Genomic DNA, 16,017 nt, shown 5'->3' on the forward strand with positions numbered 1-16,017 from the left:
ACTGGATCCACAGACCACACAGGAGAACAAAAAGCTGTGTCTCAGCAGTGCACACCTAAGCACAGCATATGAGAAAACTCAGTAATTATCTCAGCACATTTCCAAAAAATTAAGTAGCAACAAAAATTAAAAAGTTGCTGAAATAAATGATCTAAAAGCTCTCTGCTTGGCTTCTCCATCTGTTCTGAGAGCTGAGCAATATCATGCTGTAATCTCAATATGTGATTACTTAATTTTGGTTAAGTATGGATTATTTTGATAGTGGGTGCTCTTTAGTGATCAATGAGTAGGCTGAGTAGATGTGAGGCATTATGAAATGTGCTTTACATACCATGAGCTGGAACAAAAAAGCACTTCAAAATATATCTTTCCAGTAACACACTGAAAATATTGAAGAGTCATTTTTCTTCTGGCAACCTAAAGAAAAGCAGGAAGGAGGGGAAGAGAGAGGGGGGTAACACAGATGGTGAGCTAACCAGCACTGACATTTCAGAGCTTTCTATGCAGCTGGCATCAAAAGATGCTTTAAACACTTAGCAATGCGTTTAGGGTTATGAGTCCTCTCCTCCTACTTCAGATCGGATGAGTTTTTGATGCATCTTTGACCCCTTCAGCTGAGTCAGGCAGGGACTCTACCTTGGGACATGTCTCTGCTGACTGCTCACCACCCAGAGACATTATTTTTCTTTCAGGTGTTTGAGCTTTCATCAAATATCTTGGAAAAGACCTTTAAGATCAAGTCCAACAGTAACCTTGGACTTAACAGTAAACAGTAAACCTAACATTGCCAAGTCCACCACTAATGTCCCCCAGCACCCACCACATCTACACATCTTTTAAATACCTTTATGATTAGTGACTCAACCACTTCCTTGAGCAGCCTGGACCACTGCTTGACAACCCTTTTGGTGAAGCCATTTCTCCTTATGTCCAACCTAAACCTCCCCTGCACAACCTGAGGATGTTTCCTCTGCTCCTATTGCTCCTTACTCACCTTGCTCCAATCTGCTTTCAGGGAGCTGTAGAGAGCAATAAGGTCTCCCCTCAGCCTCCTCATCTGCAGGCTGAACAACCCCAGTTCCCTCAGCTGCTCCTCACAAGATTTGTGCTCTAGACCCTTCACCTGCTTCATTGCCCTCCTTTAGATGCACTCCAGCACCTCAAGGCCTTTCTTGTAGCAAGGGAGATCCAAGACATGAGGGAAGAGTGTGAACTAAAAAGACACAGAAGGTAAGAGAGGATCTTGTTTGTTAACAGTGAGAAAGTGGATGAAGAGCTACTACAGAGAGGAAGGCTGAACCTTCAAGGAGTGGGACATGACACTGAAAGCAAGCAAGCTCCCTGCCCACCAGTGGGCACACTGCATATATATTTATATATATACACACACATACCTGCTGGGTGTGTAGATAGGTTTGGTACTTTACATATTTTAGTCTGAGCCTTCCAGATACGAATACAGTTTGATATTTCTTTACATGGCAGCTTGGCAACACTTAGCAAAGACACTTTGTCTAAGAGAACAAATTAAGGCATCTTCAAAACAAGTCTGTTATGCCTCAGCAGCCTGGGCCCCTGCCAGCAAGAAGCAAATTGATGATTATTTAGCTGTGGCAGTAAACTAGAAATATAGATTCTCAGAAAATTTCTCCTTTTTGTTTTTGTTTTGTTTGCATATAGTGGTTTCAGCTTTAATATAAAAATAAACCAAAGATAAAAGTGGCAAGGTTGAAGGTGATAGCATCACAGGGTGGTTACAAAGCAGAGTGTAGGGACTGGGATGCTTACATCTCCCAAAAGAGCAGGAAAAGCTGGAGAAAATGCCTCTTTCTGACTCTGCAGGGAAGCACACACTCAGCTCAGCAGTGGCAAGTGCAGGGGCAGGGCCCAGAGGTGCAATATCCATCTGGGATGTATCCATCTGAGCTCCCTAGGAAAAAATCCTCATCCTGATGTATATCACAGAGCAGCAGTTTTCCAAACAGATGGACAATTGCTTCATCTCTGCATCCCTGCAGAGGGGCCTGCTTCCTGAGGTGACCATCAGAATGGCTTTTTAATACACATGTTCAGGCTCTCACTATTTCCAAAGAGCCCTGTGAGATAGCAGAATGGGTTTGAAACCCAGTGCTGGAATATAGAGAGCTTTAAACTCAGGCTGATGGGGTGAGTCACTAGCCAGAATCTGTTAAAAAAGAAAAAAAAAAAAAAGAGGGAGTTTGAAGAGGCAGTAAAGTGCTCTAGGGAGGGAGGGAAGACATAAAACACAAGCTGAGTGTCAATACTTTACTAAGGTGTTGATATATGTGCTAATTGGCAGCATCCACTTTTTATCTAATCAAGGAAGTGTGTATATGTGCCATGAAAACTAAAAATCAATTGCTTCCTGCTCTGGCCACTAACACAGCAGCACGATGCATGGCAGCTGAGCTGAGCTGAGCTGAGCTGAGCTGAGCTGAGCCTTCAGTTCCTCTTCTTGGGAATCCTGGAGTTGGGCAGCCTACCTAAGAGACTGCTCCCTCATGGACATCAGCATTTCAACCAGGAGAAAATGCAGGAAACATCCCTGGCCACCAGAAATCATGGCTTTCAGTGACTAAAAATAGCAAGAAGGCCTTTTTTTTTTTTTTATAGTCCAGAAAGTGCTATATTCAACTGGAGATAATTTGATGGTAAATCACGTTCTGACAAAGAAGAGTTAATCACTGACCTCAAAATTAGCTGTTGCCTAGGTACCCCTGGTCAGTTTCTGTTGACATTTATGTTGTGCAAACAGAATGCAATGCCAGCCACCCAGATGTATATTTAGGGCTCTGAAATTGCTGCTTTTCCAAAGTATGATACAATGGCTGGGAACCTGAGTTTAATGGGGGAAATGTTGGTGCCACCTGGACACCACTCAGATAATTCTACAGATGCTCTTGCAGGTACAATTCCAGAAATGTTGTAAAAAGCTCCCAAGCAAACTGTGCTTTCCTGGGGAGAAGCCATCCTGGTTAAAAGAAGGTGCACAGGTAGCTCTGGCAGCTAGGCATTGCATGCTGCAGATCTGACTAATGTGGTTTGTATGGCTGCTGCTGCAGAAGACAAATCACATTGCTCAACCTTTTCTTTCCCTCTGGGCTGGGATTAGACATCCCCCTTTGATAGGACAAACAGAATTTTGGGTTTCTCCAAAGTGTGTGACAGGGTACTGTGGGACATGGTGACATTAGGGATTTGCATGACCTGGTGTCAACCAGGAGTAGGGGTCAAAATCTGATTCCTTGTCAGATCACAGCAAGTAGTGCAAAGTTGGGGCAGAGGGGAATCAAAGGCTCTTGTCTTTGCTCCTAGTAATTATTACTATTTTTTTTTCAGAATCATTCAGGATCAGCAAACAGGAAAATGGGAAAAAAAAAAAAGCCCAACCCTAGGAAAGTTCCTATCCAACTCCAAGATTAGTGGTGGTGTAAAGAGCAAAAAGACAAGCTACCACTCTGGGAAGGGTGAGATCCTCTGTTTGAAGGATTGGCAGTGGAGCAGATGTATTTCAGTTACAATTAAAGGCCCCAGGAGCCACTGGGAACAACGCACAGAAAGTCTCCCTGGAGAGCGCAGCCCTGTCTGGGAAAGCTGCAGGTCACAGGAGGATGGTGGTTGACATACATGATGCCATAGATACAGTGACATAGGGGCTGATATACATGAGTCTCTTCTTTGCCCAGAGAAGGACTGGCAGACCTGCCATATGAAGAAGGGCTGACAGAACTGGGTTTGTTCAGCCTTCAGGAGAGAACAGTTAGGGGAGACCTTATAGCCATGTACCAGTACATAAAGGGTGGCTAGCAGGATGGTGGAGACTGTCTTCTTGCAAGGAGTCCCATGGAAAAGACAAGGGGTAATGGGTACAAGTTACTGCTGGGGAGATTCCCATTGGACTCCAGAAGGAAATTTTTCACAGTGAGAACAGTCAGACATTGGAATCATGTCCCAAGAGAAGTGGTGGAACCCCTACACTGCACAGTTTGAAGACAGCTTGCCAAGGTGCTAGGCCAGCTCCTTTCAACTGCACTATCACCTAGAAAGGTTGGACCAGATGATCCTTGAGGTCCCTTCCATCCTGGCATTCTGTGATTCTCTGACTATTCCATCTGGGTTTTGGATCGGGTAGGATCCACATCCTGTGGTCATCATGAACCTCATGTACAAGACTGACCTCTCATAGGGATCTTCTTGAAGCTCAGGGCTTGCTCATTTTCCTTTTTCTCTGTGTGTGCACAATGTGCAGGTGTGTGAGTGTGTGTGCATATAAATCAGGCTTAATAATATCATCAAATTAATTCCTCCTGTTGCTATGGGAACACACACATCAAGAGTGTGCAGCAGAGGTTGGTGGTAAGGCTGACATCAGAGCAGATCTTTGGGCTTCTCTCCTAACACATTTTCTTTTTTAAAAGCAGACTGAGGAAAAATCAGACCAACAGCACATGAGAAAAAACAACTTGTCCCAGCCATAGCTGCTACACTCTCATCTTGTTAGAGCAGGGAGTCAAGGTGCTGAGGCAGAAAATATGGAATCATCATCACCAAAGCAGCTGATATAAATTTACCTTTATTTTGGTTGTTTCCCCAACCTGCTGTTACCTCTTTGGCCTTGAGATTCCCCACTTGGAATTCATCCATGCTCCAAAAATATCTGGATATGGAGAGAAAGGCACTGGATGAGTCACCAAAAATCCAGGCTGAAGGATTTAAGAATGCATTTTAATTACACTTTGCATTAATTTAGTGCTACCTACAATGCCTTTCATTAAACAGGCATTTATTTTTAGCACCAAAACACAACAAAACAGCCTTTATTTTGGGAGTACTTGACTGTCAGCCTATGCAAGATTCGAGAGGGATATCCAGCTGTAGTCATCATGATGTAGTTTGTGGTATTATCATTTGCCAGCTCCAGTTGGGACTTGCAAAGACACAGAAGGGACACCTGTGGTTGGGCTCAATGATCTCCTGAGGTCCCTTCCAATCCCTAACATCCTGTGATCCTGTGATTTGCTGGACATCAAGAACTGAGGAACACCAGTGCACAGAAATGAACTCAGTTCCCCATGAGTTTGAGGCAGTGCACAGTGAAAAGGCAAAGCTGCTGAGTTTTTAAAAGCTGTTTGCAGGTCACTTTGAAAAAAACAGCTCTGGTCACAGTTAGCTCCAAAAAAATCTACTTTTGAACCTGATGGCTTAGCAAATAATCATCTCATATCAAATATCCCTTTCAAAGCCTTAATGCTGGGACATGCAATGCTGATATGGCTGAATACAAGCACTTAAATAAAGGTTATTATTTCCAGGTCTGTGGGGAAAAAAAAAAAAGGCAGCAATAGGGCAGCTGTGTTCAAAACATGCTGAATAAAGTTATTAAATGCTGATTCTGGTCACCTGTTGCCTTCTATTAGCTTGCTGCAAACCCAGGAATCGTTCCTTGGCCCAATGGTGCTGGCAGCACCTTCTTTGACTGGCTTCAGGGGCAATCATGCCCCAATTCCAGGGGTGCCACTGCACTCTGCTTACAGTACCAGGACAGATAATATATCTAATGTACAATATGTAGTAGCTGTAGAATATATACAATCCATAGATATGTAAATGGTGAATCCTGTCTTCCTTATAGCAGCCAGAAATGTGGAATCATAGAGTTGTCAGGGTTGGAAGGGCCCTCAAGGATCATCCAGTTCCAACCCCCCCTACCATGGGCAGGGACACCTCACACTAGATCAGGTTGCCCAGAGCCACATCCAGTCTGGCCTTAAAAACCTCCAGGGATGAGGCTTCCAGCACCTCCCTGGGCAACCTGTGCCAGTGTCTCACCACCCTCATGGTGAAGAATTTCCTCACAGTATCACAGTATCACAGTACATTAGAGGTTGGAAGGGACCTCCAGAGATCGTCGAGTCCAACCCCCCTGCCAAAGCAGGATCACCCAGGGCAGTCTGTACAGGAATGCATCCAGGTGGGTTTTGAAAGTCTCCAGAGAAGGAGACTTCCTAACATCCAATCTGAATCTACCCACTTCTAGTTTTGCTCCATTCCCCCAGTCCTATTTCTTCCTGCCACCCTGAAAAGTCCCTCCCCAGCTTTCTTGTAGCCCCTTGCAGATACTGGAAGGCCACAAGAAGGTCTCCTCAGAGCCTTCTCTTCTCCAGACTGAACAGTCCCAGCTCTCTCAGCCTGTCTCCATAGGAGAGGTGCTCTGTGTTTCTATGTTGAAGGCATGGCAACAGCAGCTCCAAGTGTCTTGCTGCCCTACCATGAAAAATTCCAGCCTGAAGAGTCTTCAAAGGTCAGCAAAGGCACAGAACCCAAAAACTAGGACTCTGGAAATGGTCAGGGAAGCACAGTGGATGTCACTGCCACCTGTTCTGCTGCTGAGAAGATAAGCTGACACCACAACCACAGTGTGAGATGCACATGTGCTGCCTCCAAGTGTTTCATAAACGTGCACAATCCCCTGGATACATTTCAGAGGAAAACACACAGGGGCAGTGACAGGTTGCATGCTCTGGTTATTTTTTATGCCTGTGTGCACCTTGTATGATGTGTGATGGGTAATGTGTCAGGGTCTGCAGGATAAACACTCTAAATGAGGCACATTTTCAGCTCAGAAGGAGTGAAAGGTAAGCCAAAACACTCAAAACACAAAGCAAATGCAAGTCAGCGCTTTCCTGAGCAATCTTACTGAGTAATCTCAAATGTCATTTCTGCCATCAACTCTTGATGATTCATCCTTAACCCAGACTGTTCCATCCTGGGTTTTACTGACATTTTCCAAAATGGTCTCTGTCTGGTTGCTGCCAGGTCAACAATGCCTCTATTCCTTGAAACTATTTGTTAAACTATCGACCAGATCCTATCTGCTGTGCAATTTCAAAGTCTCTGGGAGTCAATTTATCTAGGCAGCCCAGGCTCAGGCTTCAGTGCTAATGGAACTAACTCCAGTTCAGAAGAATACACCCTCTCTTTTCCTGAAGTTAACGATTTTCTCAGCTTAAAGTATGGTCTGTTGAACTCTCTGCTCTGAGAACAAGTTAAGTTCCTGATTGCTTAAGTAGAAAGTTATTTATTTTATGCCTGGTAAGACTGAGCCTCGACTCATCCCACTCAATACAGCATTCCTGTAGTGTTGTAGTTATTGGGTAGGAAGGATGAAGTCAGAAATTTATTCTACAGAAGTCCTGGAGTCTCCATCTAAATATACAATCCATCAGCAACAGCCACCTGAACCTAAGCCACCTAACTGTGAGGCAGAGACCATGCCACTCCTACAGCCAAGGTGCATCAGTGTGCCCCAACTCCTGCCTACCTCACCAGCACACCCTGGGTGGGGGGCACAAGGGCTCATCATCACTTGACAGAGATGTAGAGAAGAGCAGGGATAAAAGAGTGTAAATTAGTGAATGAAAGCAAGCATGCTGTTCACACTAGGGGAAACGAGGGGAAGCCGTGGTGAAAAGAGGATGGGGAGAACAATTATATCATGTTCCTACTAGAACCTGAAACCAACACAGGATTCCCTGGACTTGGTGCCCCTTTGCCAGGGGATACATACATATATATATATACAGATACATATCTGGTGTAGGTGATCCTGCGCTGGCAGGGGGGTTGGACTAGATGATCTTTCGAGGTCCCTGTGAAATTCTGTGATTCTGGGATACATATACAGTATGGCATCAACCTGCTGGTCCTGCAGACCAATCTGCACCTCCAGAAAACGGCTCTGTGAGTTTCAGGGCATGCCTGCTAGGTCAACGTTTGGTCACCTCAGCCATGTGCCTGGTACGCATGCCCCTCTCCTCAGGCGGAGAGCAGACAAGCCGGAGGCCTGGGTGGTAGCCCCGTGCCGCACTTCTCGGTTACAACAGCACGTCCCGAGGCCACAGCAACAGGAGCAGCTGGAGACGCTTGTTAATGACAAATGTGACCTTTGGAAATGGAAATGACACTTGGCACATGTATCTTCCAGCCGAGCGCTGCGACTCCCGCCGGGGTCCGTGTGGATGCAGGGGGTGGCACACGCTGCCTGCGTGCCATGTGCTGCGAGCCCGAGCCGGCCTCCTCCCTGCCACGGCAGCCCTAGCCCTTGTCCCCACGTGTGCCTGTGCGTGTCGGGGTGTGTGAGAGGCTGTGCTGGGGCTGCGTGGCACGGCTGCTCAGGCTTTGCCAAGCCACCCACCTGCCTGACAACGTGCAAGCCGAGCGTCCGCGCCCGGCCGGGCTCCTGCGCGCCTCTCCCGCTCTCCCTAGCAACTGAGCCATGACCTCCACACCGGAGACAGGCGGGGGTTGGTCTCTTCTCCCAGGCAAGAGAGCAAGAGGACGCAGTCTCAAGCTGCGCCAGGGGAAGTTTAGGCTCGAGGTGAGGAGAAAGTTCTTCCCAGAAAGAGTAATTGGCCAGTGGAATGTGCTGCCCGGGGAGGTGGTGGAGTCACCGTCCCTGAAGATGTTAAAAAAAAGACTGGATGTGGCACTTGGAGCCATGGTTTAGTTGTCAGGAGGTGTTAGGTGATAGGTTGGACTTGATGATCTCTGAGGTCTTTTCCAACCTGGTTGATTCTGTGATTCTGCTCAGCCCTCTACCACACTTTGTTGTTCAAATACACCTCGCTGAGGTCCTGCCCTCTTCTCACCCAGGCAGCTCTGTTTCTTCCCTTGCTTGCCTTTTTTCCTCTCCCACTTGCCTCGCTGAGATGCCAGCTCTCGCTCACCCCTGTTTTCAAGTCCATTGTAACAGGAAAGAAGGGAGAGCAAAAGGAAAAAAAAATACTTAAAAACTCCCCTAGGCCATGCTGTGGGAAAGTTATAAGAGTTTTGGGGAAAACCAATTTCCTGCCAGATGACAGATCTAAATCCTCCTTCAATCCCTGCCTCTATCAGGAGAGGGAGTTGTCCCTCTCTTGCTGAACAGGGACTTTGGGATCCTACAAAATGCCCTTGTGGGCTGTGGAGAAAGGAAACAGAAACTCTCAAAATAGGATGCAGAGCCTTAAAGCCAACGTCAGGATTTGTAGCCTGGACTTGTGAACATCTGAGTTTATTATCCAAGTCAGGGAAAAACCTGGGAAGAGACAGGCATGGATCTTTTATCATAATTATGGGAGAAATTACTATAGGATTTTTGGGCTGTGGAGAATGTCTGCATGCAATGAGTTGGGATTAAGTTTCACTTAGAGTTGAAATCTCAACACTTTCCTTTGTTTCTTCTTTTCCTTTCCCTTCCTCCTTACATGATTCAGGCTGTATTTCCAGGGAAATATGTGAAAAATTGGACATACTGGGAAAAAAATTAAACTGATTGATAGATGGCAGCTCTGAATACATCAGTAATAAGACAAGCAAGGCAAAGTAAGAGACATGCAGACTGAACAACAATGTGCAGACCCTGCTCTCCTAGCACCTTTGGCATACTATCAAAATAACGCTGAGTTGGGATTTTACCACAGCTGAATCACTGTGTTGGGGCCACCAGACTCAGAAATCCCAGGAAAAGTGGAAAGGGCCTCTGTGGAACTTCAGATCCCATCCATTCATAAGCTAGTGACAAAAAGAAGCAGGATCAAGCACAAGTATAGGCTAGGGCGTCCTGCTGGAAAGCAGCTCCATGGAGAAAGACCTTGGAGTCCCAGTGGACAGCAAGTTCTGCATGGGTCAGCAATGTGCTCTTGTGGCCAAGAGGGCCAACAGCATTCTGGGATGCACTAAGAGAAGTGTGGCCAGCAGGTCTAGGGAGGTTCTCCTCCCCTTCTGCTCTGCCCTGGTGTGTCGGTGTGAGCTGAAATTCCCCCCCCCACCAACAATAACCAGGCTAGCTCAGTCTGGAAGCAAATGAAAAGCTGTATTTACAAGCAAAGTCTAAAATCTACAATGAAATGCAATGAATATGTAGAAATATACAAAATTCACAACATTCACAAATATATACAATCAACAGAAAAGCACAATCGATCTCCCTTTGCTTCCCCTCAAGGGGACCCTCCCAAAGGGGCCTCTCTCTCTCAGGAGCTTCCCCCCCAGACCCTCCTGGACAGAGAAGCAGAGTTAGTTAAGCAGAAAGTTGTTAACTTAGCTGCCAAGGTCAGTGTGTTATCTTCAGCCAGAAAGAAGAAGAAACAGCAGCCAGACAGCCCAGCAACTGCCCCCACTGCCGAACGCAGAATGTGCAGAGTGCCTACTTTGTTTTGGGTAATAGTTCTTAAACATTTCTATCTATCCAATGGAAGTGTTTAGAACAATCGTTATTTTGCTTTCTTACACCCAATAGTGACTTATTTACATTCTTTCACTTTCTCTGTTCTGAACTTTGCAAGGAAAAATTAAAAAGACAGTTTCAAACCACCACACCTGGTGAAACCACACCTGGAATACTGTGTCCAGTTTTGGGCTCCCCAATCCAAGAGAGACAAGGAGCTGCTGGAGAGAGTCCAAATGCCTACCCCAATCCTTGGAGAAGCACACACAGTAGGATGCAGTGTGCTGCTACAGCAGGACAAGAGACAATCAGAGGGGACCACTTTAAATGCTCTCCTACTCCCTCAATCAGAGCAGTGCTTGACTTTCTCTAGAAGAAACAATTTTAAGCAGTGTCTACAATTTGTTCAAGCACTAACATCCTGTACCCAAGTAGAGCACTTCTCAAGAATACGTTACCAAGACACAGAGAACTCAAGAGAGACAATGTGCACGTCTGTAGCCACCACAGGAGGTAGGAAATCAGGCAGGGCAGATGATCACAGAATCACAGAATGTTAGGGGTTGGAAGGGACCCCAAAAGATCATCCAGCCCAACCCCCCTGCCAGAGCAGGGTCACCTAGAGTGATCACCCCATTCAGATGATACATCGTATTGGGGTTTAATACTACTGCCTAGTGAGTGTTAGAAGAAAAGTAAGAGAGTTCCACTCATGGGGATACAACCTGCATTTAAAAAGGAGGGATAGGGGTTGCTGAAGAAAGCATTAAGGTTGTATAAAATGGCAGAATTTAGAGACCTTTCAAGAAGTGAAAGCTCCAAAAGGATCTGGGCAAACTGCAACCTGTGGCACAGCTCTGGGTAAGAGAAAGGACTCTGAACTGCAGGTGGTGGAGAAGGAAGGGGAAGGGAAATTAACAACCTACCAAAACCCAAGCAAACAACCAAAACCAACCCCAAAGTAAAGTTGGACAACAAAAGAGAAACCCTAAAAAAAAAAGGAAACCAACCCAAACCCAAACCTGGACTGGCATCAGAGAACCTTCAGCTCAGAAATTATGTTGCCCTAATTGATGTCTGTACCTCCTGATGCCACAAGAACCTAAAGTCATTATTCCCCAGGTGCACCTTTTAGTGCTGGGTATTTCAGTGCAACCTTCAAAAATACTGAAACAAACTAAGTGTATTTTGGAGGAAAACCAACACATTTCTCATAAATATCTTATTTGGCCACATGGGTTAATGTTAAAGGTGATCACCAGCACTGAAAAGTGAAAAAAACAAACCAAAGCACTATGTCTTCAGAGCCAGCACAGCACATTTTTTTGGTGTGTTTATATTAATTTTACACACTTTTGCCTCAGCTTCTGGAAGGGGAATACAGGCTTCTAACATGGTTAGGAACTGAACTGAACCTTCTTATCACAAGAACAGGAAACAGTGGGCAGCATGTCTGGAGTCTTTTGTACATCTGAATTTGTTAGATGAGAGATCAGAACTATTTTCCTTTTACATTAACCCTTTACCTGCATCAGGCAGCGGATCTGCTGGGGGGACCTTAGAGCTGCCCCTTCCAATATCTGAAGGGATCCTACAGGAAGGCTGGAGAGGAGCTTTTCATGAGTGTGTCTAGCAAGAGGAGAAGGGGGAATGGTTTGAAGCCGAGGGAGAGCAGGTTTAGACTGGATCTTAGGAAGTTCTTTGGTAGGAGGGTGGTGACACTCTGGAACAGGTTGCCCAGGGAGGCTGTGGCTGCCTTCTCCCTGAGGGTGGTTCAAGGCCAGGCTGGATGAGGCCTTGAGCAGCGGAGTCTAGTTGAGAGGTGTTCCTAGGCATGGTGGGGAGGTTGGAGGAGATGATCTCTGAGGTCCCTTCCAACTTAAGCCATTCCATGATTCTATGATCTCTTCAGGTTATCATTCAGGCAGTGTCGAGCTAGGAGCCCTGGTTTGTGTGGTGGTTTATTTTTTAAACAGTTGAGATGAGCACCCTGAAGGATCCTTAGCAGCTGCTAAGAGTACAATGATGGTAGACCACACAAGCAATCACCTCAGTATTAAATCAAGTATCTCATCACATGAAGTAACACACATGGCTTAAACCCCTTGAAGCAGCTAGGAGGAACAAGCAGCAGTTCCTCACACTAGAAGATTCAAGGGGATGCCACACCAGGGCTGCTACTGCACACCTTTAGAGAGACACTGAAAAGCCTGGCATTGTATCACAGATAATGGACTGAGATGTCATTCATCTCTCAGAACCGTGGAGACAAAACCCTTTAATCCTCTTTTCCTGAGGAGTGTTTGAAGTGCTGCGAGCTGACATGTTTTACATTAGAGCTGGAACATCAACACAATTCCTCTATTTTGCAACAACATTAGATGCTGAAAAGGAAGCACCATCCTTCCCTAGCTGTGGTTAAGTGGTAATGCTTTCAAGGGCAACATTTATAAGTTATCAGTATCCAGGAACAACAAAAGGATTGTGATAGTCTGGAAAAGGTTCTTGCCATAGCTTAAGTGGAAGAAGAACAGCAGGCATTTGCCTCTCTAGGAGCAGGACTCCAGCTCTATCTTTTTTCCAAAGCAAGCATTTATTTATTTTATCCAATTTAATTATCTCAATTTATTTTTCATGTTGGGCAAAAGAATTCACTAGAGGGGCTTCTTTTAGATAAAAAACAAAACAAAACAAAACTGAGTTTCAGTGAAGCATTATCTAATGTGCACATTTCATTCCTGCACCTCCTAAAATACATCCATTGCTCTCAAAACAGAGGCTGGACATCAACAGTTTGGTAGCTTCAGGGGCTGTGTTCTCTGACTGCAAACAAATCCCTGAAGAAAGTTTGTTTCCTGTCATGGAACACAAAGGAAGCAAACTATTCTCTTCTGATTCTTATGTAAGAATCACTTCAGCTTTATTAGCAAACATACCAGTGTAAGAAATTAATACAACCCCCCCCCCCCCAAAATGCAATATTCTCATTGCCATAAATTGCTCCACACTCCTCCTTGACTGCAGCTGCTCAGATTATTCACTTAATCTCTTAGGACACATTTTCAGCTGAGGAGTAGACATTAAATCACTTTTTTTTTCTTTCCTGCAAAGCACAACAGTGTAAATGGACAATAGAAAAGGATAATAAATAGAAATGTTAGATAATCAATGTATTACTGCAAAATAACAAACCCAGACTGCCTTTCTGAAATTGATTTTAATGACCTCTCAGGACAGCAGAGCCTTGGCAGAAGAACCCAGCTGGTTTTCACATGTATCTGTTTCTGATGTACTCTCGGTACATGAGGAAGTCATCTTTGCCCAGGGGCTGCATGTTTCCTCTTCCAGCCTGAATGTGTGCATGAAAAATCTCTATTGATTTCCTATCAGCTCTTGGAGGCTGGACTTCATAAATATTGTCTTGAGAAAAGGAGGAGATGGGTACTCTGGAGAACAAAAACAAAACAAAACCAAACATGTAAAATATTGTGAACTTTAGGTACTAATTTTTCAGAGAGAGAGAGAGAGAGAATGAGAAGAGTATTTAATTTCCTTGGAATATAGATAAGAGTCAATGAAAGGGCAATTCCCCACTAGATAATTCATTTACCTAGATTTGTATCACTACTGCAGACCTGAGAAGACCCAGCTTTCCAAGTAGGGTAATTAGGTAAAGTCATCACTAATCACATTACAGAACACTTCCACTCTGTCCTCATTTCTTCGTCCTCCCTCAGATCTGCTATGGTCAAGCTGAAGCAGATCTGTGCCATGCAGTAGAGCAGAAAAGCTTTACTGAGCTATCCAGCAGTCAGTACCAATTATAAACAAGCAAGTGATTAGATGCTGAACCAACATGTAGAAAGAATTTATCAGGTAAGAAATTCCCATCTAATTTCCAGCAATTAGACAACTCATTACCAGCACCAGCACCCTGTACCTTGGGACCACTCATGTTTTATTAAAGTCTTTTTTCAAACAGCTTCACACAATAAGTATTGTCTTTGAATCCTAAAACTGAAACACACTCAGCAGAAAGCCATGAAATTTTGAAAGTTGTCAAGCACCTGAGTTTGCCATGACCTTTTCTAAGCACTCCTGTCAGTCAGAAGCTGGTGTTTGAACTCTAACTGTTGGCAACTGCACAGCCAGCAGGTCAAGGAAAGTGATTACTTCCCTCTATGCAGGGCTTCAGAAACCATTGCCTGGAGCACTGTGTCCACTTCTGGGCTCTCTAGCATGAGACAGACAAGGAACTATTTGAGTGAGTCCAGCAAAGGTCACCAAGATGATTAAAGGGTGAAGCACATGGCATACAAAGACAGACTGCAAGCACTGGGTTTGTCTAGCCCAGAGAGGAGAAGCTGAAGTAGACTTCATTGCCATCTGCAGCTACCTAATGGGAGGGTGTCTGTGGAGCCAGACTCTTCTTGGAGTGTGTGATGAAAGGCCAAGTTTCACAAAGGGAGTGCAAATTGCAATGTGGGATATTCTGATCAGATATCAGATATCCCCACTGTGAGTGTTGTCAGTCACTTCTTGTTGCTCAGAGAGGGAACCTCCATCCCTATGGATATTCAAATGTACATAGCCCTGAGCTTTCTCATCTAATTTGGTCCTGAACAGGGGACTGGATCAGATGACCTCCAGGGCCCTTTCTAGTTTTCAGTATTCTATGGTTCTAAGCCAAACTCTTCAGTATCAAACGTGCTCCACACAGCCAACTGCAAGGTAGCAACAGAACTCTTTATACTCACCCATGGTGTAAAAGCAGATTGCTTGACAAAGCAGCCACAGCTTCTGCAGATACTCACCTAGTTTAAAGCAGTCAGGCTGCCTCTAGCAGTGGCACCTGACACTAGCACACTGCACTAACTTACCCATGTCACTATCTAACACCAGAAGAGTGAGTTAGTTAGTTAGTTACTCAAATGCAGCTGCCCTGTCTAGTCCACCAGCAAGTGACCAGCTAAATAAAAGAACAAACCAAAGCCATACCCCTGATTTGATGCCCTCTCTATTTATATCTCTCAATATATTTATGTATTTCTAAAGACAGGATATCTCTGAGGCGCTGGTGAGTCAAAAGTAATTTCCTTAGGCATAATAGAAACTAGGACAGCAAAGTGTATTTAATTTTGAGTATTTAGTAACTAAAGCTCAATTTTCCACCTACTTGCTTCAACATGATAAAAATATATTGAAAGAACCTCATGTTCATGCATGCCAGTTTTTATTAATAACCCTGTATTAAGCTGTAACTATTTGTAGAGTGCTTGTATTATCCAGTCAGTTAATTAAAGCCATTTCTCTAACACTATTCATGTAAAAATCTAATCTACTTCCTAAGTCTAATATCTTACAATGGACTCATGAAGGAGAGCACATTATTTATGACTTGGCTATCAGATCTCCCTAGAGACCTATGGCCTCCCAATGAAAATTACATAGACAGGAACATAAACACCATATGGAATACTGTGTTCTGGGCCCCTCAGTTCAAGAAAGATCTCAGGGAACTGCTGGAAAGAGTTCAGCACAGAGCCACAAAGATGATGAAGGCAGTGGAACACCTCCCTTGTGAGGAAAGGCTGAGGGAGCTGAGGCTCTTTTACCTTGGAGCAGAGGAGACAGAGGTAACTTCATTCATGTTTATAAGGATGTGCAGGGCAGTGTGGGGAGGATGTTCTGTGGAGGAGGCTCTGTTCAGTGATGTCCAGTGACAGGACAAGGGGCAAAGGGTGCAAGCTGCAGCAGAGGAGGTTCCATGAGAACATAAGGAAAATCTT

General features: G+C 44.8%; 1 protein-coding gene across 1 annotated transcript in view; it reads right to left on the minus strand.

The window, feature by feature from the left end:
• Window positions 1–13,425: 13,425 nt before the first annotated feature.
• Window positions 13,426–16,017, minus strand: part of FIG4 (FIG4 phosphoinositide 5-phosphatase) — a 38,071-nt gene continuing 35,479 nt past the window's right edge. The window contains exon 23 of the mRNA XM_054393113.1: window positions 13,426–13,674. Coding sequence (XP_054249088.1) covers window positions 13,497–13,674 — 178 coding nt within the window. The 3' untranslated portion in view covers window positions 13,426–13,496. The remainder of the gene's footprint in view (window positions 13,675–16,017) is intronic.

Source organism: Indicator indicator, chromosome 27 (genome assembly GCF_027791375.1).
Source record: "Indicator indicator isolate 239-I01 chromosome 27, UM_Iind_1.1, whole genome shotgun sequence".
In the NCBI taxonomy this organism is placed as follows: Eukaryota; Metazoa; Chordata; class Aves; order Piciformes; family Indicatoridae; genus Indicator; species Indicator indicator.